This window comes from Egretta garzetta, unplaced genomic scaffold, assembly GCF_000687185.1.
Source record: "Egretta garzetta isolate BGI_Z169 unplaced genomic scaffold, ASM68718v1 scaffold129, whole genome shotgun sequence".
NCBI lineage: Eukaryota > Metazoa > Chordata > Aves > Pelecaniformes > Ardeidae > Egretta > Egretta garzetta.
Window position 1 is genome coordinate 558,814 of NW_009260836.1, and position 9,387 is coordinate 568,200.

General features: G+C 40.8%; 1 protein-coding gene across 1 annotated transcript in view; it reads left to right on the top strand.

Annotated features, from left to right (window-relative positions):
- The first annotated feature begins 1,545 nt into the window (after window positions 1-1,545).
- TBC1D4 (TBC1 domain family member 4) overlaps window positions 1,546-9,387 on the top strand; it is a 54,556-nt gene continuing 46,714 nt past the window's right edge. The window contains exons 1-2 of the mRNA XM_035902408.1: window positions 1,546-1,618; window positions 8,346-8,948. Coding sequence (XP_035758301.1) covers window positions 1,583-1,618; window positions 8,346-8,948 — 639 coding nt within the window. The 5' untranslated portion in view covers window positions 1,546-1,582. The remainder of the gene's footprint in view (window positions 1,619-8,345; window positions 8,949-9,387) is intronic.

Here is a 9,387-nt window from a genome sequence, read left to right on the forward strand (position 1 = left end):
GAGTATGTGGTCTCCCCAATATATGGCATGAGGCTGAATGTCAGAATAAAAGAAGTGCTTTGCTCTGTAGTAGTTCTTTAGAAACAAACCTAATTGGGGTCCTGACCAGTCACCTGGAAAAACATATAGGCCAGGCAAATAGGAGGAAGACTCTTGTCTCTTGAAAGCAAAACTTTACTATATGCAGTTTTTTAATAGGTTTTTGGCTTGTTCCTCATGTGTTTTCTGTTGCTGTAAGCTTTGGCTACACTCATGAATCTGTAGAGAACAGCAGAAATGTGAAAGTGCTAGCTGCCAGAGGTGACAGCTTGAAGCTCCAAAAGCTGCTTTCACTGGGTCTTTCTTGCCAGCTCCTCTGTTCCAGCTTTCCTGCTACTGGGCTTGTGTTATGTTAGCCCAGACTTGCAGCCGGATGAATCCGAGTTGATAGCAGATGCTTATTACTGCCTGCTGAGAACCCAACTTTGTGTTTTCAAAACTGTATTTTTAGAAGTACACTAAGTGCAGGTGGGTTATAGAAATGCTTAGCAATTTGGCTGTTATTCTTTTCCCTTCGTGATAGCATTTCTCTTGGGTACAAATCCTCCTCATTTCTGTAAAACCAAAGATGATTGCACTAAGTCAGATGATGGAGATAAATTTTTCTGTTCTATTTTCTGAACATCTCCAGAATAAACAAAGTCAACAAATTGTTTGCGAGACTGCATAAACTGAATCACTCTGAGCTGGTCTTTTATCTCTTTATCGGAAAGATGCATTTTTAATGGTGAAAACTGTGAAGTGGAGCACTGTCACCAGCGTGTGAAGCAGCAGACTGCTGTAGATTTAGAACTACAAAAGGTCTGGATGATCAGTGGTGTACTAACTGGATGACAGTAAAAACATTTATAGCAGTTAAAAGAAAACATTTTTTGTTTTCCCTTCTCCCACCCTTCTTTCTGGTTGAGAATAGTTACTGATATCTGCACTTGGGCTGGCATTTGGGTGTGTTTTTGTGTAAGATAAGAACTTTGCCTCAGTGTCGAATGCCTGATACATAGCAGGATGTGACATGTTGCTTATTTTGTCTCTGTTCATGTTTCGCTGCTGTGGCTGGGTTCTCCTATCTCATGGATATGCCACTTAACGCTAACTGAAAGGACAGTCACGTCCAATTGCTCCTAATTTTTTCCCACATTGCTCTGCTTTCTAATTGATAGATGTCAAACTCTTTCAGTAGTTAGCAAAGCACGGGGTGTTGATTTTGGGACGGTATCCTGCTGCTTTTTTGTGCATGTTTAAGTACATACATGGCTAGATCGTGAGTGGGACTCGTTATTCAAATCCGAGGCAGCCCGGGTGCTTCCCGCCCGGAGTCAGGAAATACTTGGCTTTTGAAGCAGAACAGTTGCTGCGCAGAGCCCTGGCTGTGCGGTGGTGTCACGAACCCAGCCTGAGGAAACGCTGCGACAGCGCTGCCAGCCCTTTGCGAGACGGGGGTGGGGGGGGTGGAAATCTTCCTACACTTGCTTATCACAGGAGTCTGCTCCTGAGCCCTCCTCGTGTTCATGACACCAAAGTTCAGTGACAGTTTTGCTGGGACATGCCTGTGCTTCCGAACTGGACCCCACAGCAGAAGGTACTGACTGATCCTAACGTCCGTGTGTGAAGTTCATTCGTCTCGCGTCTCTTTGTATGGTGGAAGGGATGTGACGCTGCACCTCGGGTGGCGATGGAGTGAGAGGGAGCCACGCTCCTTCCTTGCTTTGAAAATCATTGCCTTGCTGGAACTGCTGTCGCTAAGTAGCCAGATTTGTTAGGCATGTTCGTTAGATTAGTACTTGACAATCATGCTGACGTTTATAAGCCTTATGGTATGAAGAGGGGCTTTGCTTTGTTAATAAATGCCAGACTGAAATTTTCCATGTGGAAGCTAGAAACAAATGGACTCAAGAGCTGCAGCTTCTCTGCACAGTGAAATTCTGTCCAGCTGTGGAAATAATGATAAACAACAAATTAACTTTGTCCTTCTTTGCAACATCCATAGAGTTCAAGTTCTAAGTTTGGGTTAAAACTGAAAGCACCGCTTGGTAATTACTGTGGGATGTGTGTGTGAATGTTATCCCCCTAGTAAAAAGGGGAGCTCCACCTTTGTTCACTGGAGGCTGTGGTAAATTCAAAGGGAGTGTATTTCTTTTAATGCTTCAACTTCTGTCACCGCTGTTTGAGAAAGCGTGCGGTATCACCATGGAGCTGCTCTGCCTACTCTGGAGTTGTGACAAACTGTTCTAGTGTTATGCTGCAGCATGCATGATTTAGTAGGCTTGATAGCCTCTCTGTTTTGCAACTTCAAGATACTGGTGGCAAACACCTCATAACTGAAGTTCTGTTTTGGGGTTTTAAGGCAGGGTTGTTAAAGTTGGTATTACTCTTAAGAAAAACCTAGTTGCGTGACATGAGAAGACATGCAAAGAAAGTTTTAATTTGACATTAATTATTTTCCTGTAGTCGTCTCTTTGGTTTTAATCAAGTCAGACAAAAGAGCTTGCATGAGTTACGTCAGTTATGTTCATGTTTCCAGCATGAAAATATGTTTCTGCGTGGAACACAGTGAAGTTTCTTGACGTACAGTAAATAGTACTTGGCGGTACTACTCTTGTGCACTTTGAACAGCGTACTACTTGCGCGCAAGGAAGGTGTTTGCTCTCCATTATGTATTGACCCTGTTGTAGGTCTAGTCACAAGGGACAGAACTGGATGGAGCCCATGAACTGCAGAGCTGGAATTAGCAGATCTAGGGTATTAATATATCTGTCTACTAGCCAGGGCAAAGTGCTGCATATTCTACACTAGCTAGCCAAATGGATGATGTACGGCAGTAGCTCGTAAGGTCTATAACCAAGGTCATGGGGCAAGTGGGGTGAAGTGGGTGTAAGCTGCAAGTAGGATAGATTAGGGGACCATTTGGCTAAAACTGATGCTGTTGTTAGTTTCAATTTACCAAAACTCTACTGTCTGTACTAAACAGAGTTTGTGACAGTGTAACACCTCTCGTGCTTTACTTACGTTGTATATTCAGAGCCAAATCTTATTGTAGGTGATGCAGAGCTCAACCAGTGCCATCTGTTCTGATTTGAGTATGGCTAACTTTGCTTATTGAATCGCCACGTGTTGAATCAGATCTAATTGGTTGAAGAGTGATTCATACAATCTTAGGCTACTCAAATATGAATAATAACAAATTTGATTTGGATTCCCAAGTGAGTTTTTTTTCCTCCTTAATTCGATTTATTGGATAGATCCTGTTTCCCTGGAGTGAAATATTGCCTCTTTAATGTCATTATGAAACTTAACTCAGTCTTGTATGTTTGCTTTTGGTTGTTTGGGTTTTTTGTAGGTTTGGTTTGGTTTTTTCTCCTCAACCAAGTTTTGGAGTGTTCTTCGCTCTGAGGAACAGAACTAGTATCACAGGTCTAGTCTTGCAGTTATGGTGCCCACTGTCCATCTTTCTGGCCTCTTGCATTTGTGGGGGTTTTGGTACAGGTCCTGAAGAAGGATCTCTGCTCTTGTGAGTTCTCTATTCAGAGATTTAGGAGTTGCTGTGAGCACTGTTTCAAGAGTGTTAAAGTTCACGTGCCACTGTTGTCTCCTCAGGAAGACAAAAAGGAAAGGAAAGCTCATCTGAAGCGCTCGCATCCATTTGGTTTGGCGTCAGTTTATTAATACCTGACAGAGTTCAGTGTGCCTGTAGCTGTTTAAGCATGAGGTCACTGTTCTATTAGAGGAAAGCTTTGTGTGCTGTTCCAACACATCTGAGTAAGCATGTTGTTTAGTCCCTTCATCTGGATAATACACCATGTCTGCCTAGTTCTTCATGAAGCTTGTCAGGATTTTTGTTTGGTTTTTCTGATGACTTTTCAGTTTTTAGCCTGGTGATGTGTGTGCTCATGGATTTTAGCTCTTAAGGACCTTGCAGCTTCCGTTTTGGGAGCTGATCCTCTTCCTCTCTTCACCATTTAAAGTGAGAAAGCAATAGACTTTTTACATTCTCTGGTCAAGAGATACAATATATTGGACAATAAACATTTAGAATGTCAGTATAAGGTGCTTATAATGTTAATTTATATAGAATGAGAATATGACTGTCTCTAACAAGCTTCTATTATCCTGTCGCTGTACTGTTTATAAAAAAATTTTTGTTTTGGTTGCTGCCTTGTTCCACTTCACATAAGACGTCTGCTACTCCTCAACAGGTTAGGGAAACTTCATGCATTGTATGTATAGGCATGGCCTGCATTATGCTTCTGGTTTCTCCTTCTGTTTTGAGAACTGCTGTCCCATCATGGCACCATTGGCTCCTACCTTTCTGCCTGAGAAGCCCTCTGCAACTCCTTTTGGGCCGTAGTCATCTTCTCCTTCTCTGCCCGGCAATATTTGGAAAAAGGTGATAGGCCCCTAGACCTTGGACTTGGGAGAGGCAAAGCATGGGCGAATTAACTTTTCTTGCATTGTTCTGGCACTGGCACCACTGGACTTGTTCGGGCTGGAAGTGTGCCTCTCGCCTCTCACCCTGCAAATACACTGCCTGTCTCCCTCTACTCTTTGACATTTTTATCTTCAAGGCTTGACAACAAAAATTCTGAGTATGTTAAATAGATTAATTGCTCAAATATTTTAAGGTTTCATTTTCTTTATATGTAGGTGAGTGCTGCAAAACTGTGCGATAACTCATTTAACCTTTTTGTTTTGCTCTACTGTAACAACATACACTGGTAGTGTATGTCCAGGAAGATCTGCCACAGCCCTTTGGGTTTCAGGAATAAGAATCCCATTTCTCCCCTTTGGCTGCTTAATTTTGAGACTGCTGCAGGGAAATACTAGAACTTGGAAACATTTTAATAAGTTTTGAACATTTCAGGAGTCTGTCTTAATATTACTAAACTGATTTCTAAAAATAGGTAAGCAGTTTCATCCTGTTAAGTCAGTATTTTTAAATCACCATTCTGCTTGCTGTCTTGTCTAACTTTGCCCTACAATTTCAACATTAACAGCTAATAAGCTAACACTCAATTCCAAAAAAGTTACACAACTTTGATGGCGAAACTTTTGTGACTGATATACAGAGGAGCAAAATGTTAAAAACCAATTATATATGCCAAAGAAATGTGTAAAAAGCCACATTGGGGTGGTTGCTATGATATGCTTATGGTATGCTTGATAATGGTGTAAATTTTCCTTTACCTTGCATTTCAGGAAATAGAGATGCAAACTCTTTTTTTAGACTCCACTTGATCCCTGTTACATTTTTTGCCCAAAGTCAAAACATTAAATAAAAATACTGTAATCCGATTGGGTATGCCTCTGATGGCAGTGGTGGTTTTTGATAGGGTAGTATCATTCTGGAAGTGAAGAGGGTCAGGTCTAACAGTATGAGCTGGCACATCATCAGTCATTGGGCACATCGTCATCAGCATACAGTCATTCCTGTGCACTAAAGACCAATAAAATCTGTATGTATGACTAATTGCCTAGCAATGTTAGTATCTGTCTTGCATCTTATACTTTAAGCTGTTTTTCACACCTTATTATCTAGTGAATCCACGAAACAAGGGATGCGCATCTGGAACTGGTTCTGGGCCATCTGACAGATACTTCGTATCTGTTGTGATATCCCTGCGTTACATGGTTTTAATCTGTATATAAGAAAAGCATTCATAACTATGCAGATTAAATGGGTCTCAATTTTTTTTTTTTTCGCCTTGATTTACCACTTTAATTCTGTGGATAAGAAGGAAAATAGGAAAAAAAAGTGAATACTGATGAGGGTGGACTGTAAAAAAAATAACATAGCTTGTAAGAAACTTTATCTAAACAAAGCAGAGTATAAGGATTGGTTGGGCACTATGAGCCAAAACCTCTGCTCTAGTCCTAGGATCCCTCTATGCTGAAAGGAAAATACTGTAGCAATACACATAGTAGGTAGAAGCAAAAGCTATACAGGAAGCAGGGATTGTGAAATAGTAATTGTAACTCAAATACTAGTGAGTGAAGAGTACGCATGATGTGGAAAAGATGGAAATAAAACCAAGTGATAAATAGCAGGATGGTAGGTCGTTTTCTTAACTAGAATTGCAATTACTTAAAACTCCATGTTTATGCATGTGGGGAGATCTCTCAGGAGGGGATGGATGGGGGATCCTGTTGTGGTAGAGTTGGTAGTGTCTCATCCTCAGCCTGTTTGGACATTTGCTGGGAGGGGAGGCGGGGCAATGGGATGTGTGGCGATGGGATGTGTTAGGAAGTTACTGAGTATTAGAAAGACTTCAGAATTTACTCTCCGGTCTTTTATGTCAGAAGAAATGAACAAGTGGCAGAATCCAGTTATTGGAGTGGGAAGTGATGGTACGCTTTTTTAAAAATCCAAATTGCTGATTAAACAGCTAACGTTTTTTATTTTACTTGATTGTGTGTAGATCCTAAAAAAGGAAATGTTAATTAAAAGACTGCTAGCTTGTGAATTTTGCTAAAATAGAGAGCTAAGGGCTTTAAACTGTAGAGCTTCTTTAAGCACAGGCATAGAAAGAATAAGAGGACTGATCGGTGGAAAAAGAGCTGCATCTTGGAATGTGAACGGGCATGTATAAAATGAGAATTGTCCATGTCCAGCTGAGCTGGTGTGGCTGGGAGGAAGCGCACCTTGGGCGATGGTAAAGCAGCCTGGTAGTGAGAATGAGCAAAGATTAAATACACTCTAGTATCTGTGTCATATCAAGACTAACTCTTGGCCTCGCTGAAAAGTGAGATTATGGTATCTTTAGGGATGAAAGCCAAATGATCAGTAGATGTTAGGGTAATTGAACTTAATTTTACAATAAATGAACTGGAAGCAGATTTGAGTTGATTGCCCAGTGGAGGGGAAGTGTGTAATGGGAGATGGGGATTAAGAGAAGGTAATTTTCCACTGTGACTTGCAAAAGTATTGGCATAGGAAATTACTGCCTCATTAGCAAGTTTCAACTGGTATCGTGTGACTGAAAGAAAGAGATACTGTAGGGAGCATGGATTATTTACTAAGGTGTGACTTCAGAGTTACCTTTTTTTTTAATAGAAAAAATAAATAGAAAAAATTCTTTGAAACAAATTATCAAATATTATAGACATGGTGGGAAGCAGTATGGAATATAGAAGCTGTTGATAGATTGCGTTGGATTTAGATGAGTGTTGAGAACCCATTTTGCTTGTGAAGAAAATCAGATAGATATCCTCTCTTGATCTCCTTGTCATTAGTAACTTTCCTAATGCATGTAACGCGATGCCATTCATTATCCTTCCAGAGAAGATGAGACCTGGTGAGAACGAGGTTTGGTTAAGCAGAGGTAGGTGCTGTCGAAAGAGCAGCTAGAATCACTCTGATCTGCAGCCAGTAGAATTGGACAAGTCCTTGTTTTCTTTAGTGAAGGCAAAATGAAAAAGGAACTTGCATATTAAATATCCTGATACTGAAGGCAGACATCCTTCCAAGGTGTTTGGGATAAAATGGAGGAAGAACCAGGTGGCCTTAAAAGACTGGGTGATACAGGGATGAAATTGAGAGTTTCTACTGGAGATGTACAGTTTGGCCTTAACAGGGTATAGTAGGAATCTGTAGGTAAGAATGACAGAAAAGAGAGATTTGGGTGTGCTTCTTAATTGCAGCGGGGAAGTGTGACCTTAAAGTAAGCTATGTCTTAGGATGGATGGGATAAGGTTTTTGTAATAGACAGTAAATGAGAGCTAATGCAATTGTACATGGTACTTCAGTAAAGTTTCTATACGCTTGCTGCCTGTATTCCAAAACTGTCAGTTGAAACCGATGGGGATTGCTGGTCATGTCTTTTTTTCATTTATGGAACTATTTCCACAACTGTCCTAAGAGCGGAATATCTGGCTCTGCAGAATAAAAGCAAACAGTCATGGCCCCATGAAAATACATCAGCAAGAGATGCTTATGTGGGAAGAGGGCTACAGAAAAGAGAAAAGAGAAGGCAATCTCAGTTGGGGGGGAAAAAAAAAAAAGAAAAATTAAAAAATGAACAAAGAAAAGTGGTAAACATTTGTCAGTAGACCTTCTGGTAGTTTAAAACCTTGTGTTCTGAAACAGGTTCCCATAAAAAAAACTTAGAAATTATTTGCTTCACTTCCGCTGTATAAATTGTCTATACAGCATTTAGGATTTACTGGGTTTTTTGTTGTCAGCCAAGAAGCTGGTGGCACTCTACTGAAGAAATAACTTGATATTCATATTAATATATATAAATGTTTTACCTACCACTGTCTGTGCTATCTCATTTGTGGCTGCTAAACAGACCTTTCAAACTGTGCCGTAGGTTCCTGATGTCATCAGCAGCATAAGACAAGTCTCCAAAGCAGCACTGAAAGAAGATGCCAAACCAAGCAAGGATAGTGAAGATGCCTTCTATGACTCTCAAAAATTTGAGGTCTTGTACTGTGGGAAGGTGACGGTGGCTCACAAGAAAGCTCCCTCCACGCTAATTGATGATTGCATTGAGAAATTCAGCCTTCATGAGCGCCAGCGCCTGAAACTATTAAATGAGCAGCGGAATAATGAGTCGAGTTTGGACTTACCCCTGTGTGAAGGAAATGTGCCAGCTTCTCCATCGGATAGCCCATTCGAGGAGCTGGACAGCCCAAATAACACTGCAGGGCATGCTGCGATGTTTACAGTCGGCAGCCAGACCAACTTGACCAACCTGGCCAGCGCTCGTGGCTCCTTTCCAGAGCGAATTTTAGAGGACTCTGGCTTTGACGAGCAGCAAGAGTTTCGCTCCCGGTGTAGCAGTGTCACTGCAGTTATGCAAAGAAGGGTTCATGACACAAACCTGAAAATACAACCACGCAGAAGACACGCAAGTGCACCCAGTCATGTTCAGCCCTCCGATTCTGAGAAGAACAGGACAATGTTGTTCCAGGTGTGTGCTAGGATGAGTAATTTCATGTTGGTTTTGCACAGTATCTTTTCATGTGCAGCTTGAAGCTGAGACAAATTTTGTAAGATAAGTAGTATGGATCCAGTATGGTTTCATGATTTGTCATAAATATTTGTGTATCTGTTCATAAATGATTGGAACACAAGTAGCTGAATTTTCTTAAGGAATTCACCTCAACTTGTGAGCTCAGGTGAATTTTAAGAAAAAGGAATCACTTATGGAGTGATTACTTACAGGAGCAGAGTTTCTAGGGAAATAATTATTTTACACGCAGTACTAGTTCATCTGTGTTGGTGAGATCTGGGACATAGCTGAAAAAAGTGAGTGTTCTTTCAAAAGGAGAACTGATGAAGACTTCCATGTGAACAAATTATCTTTTTTTTTTTTTTTTTTTTTTTTCCCCTATAGACACTTTCTAAAT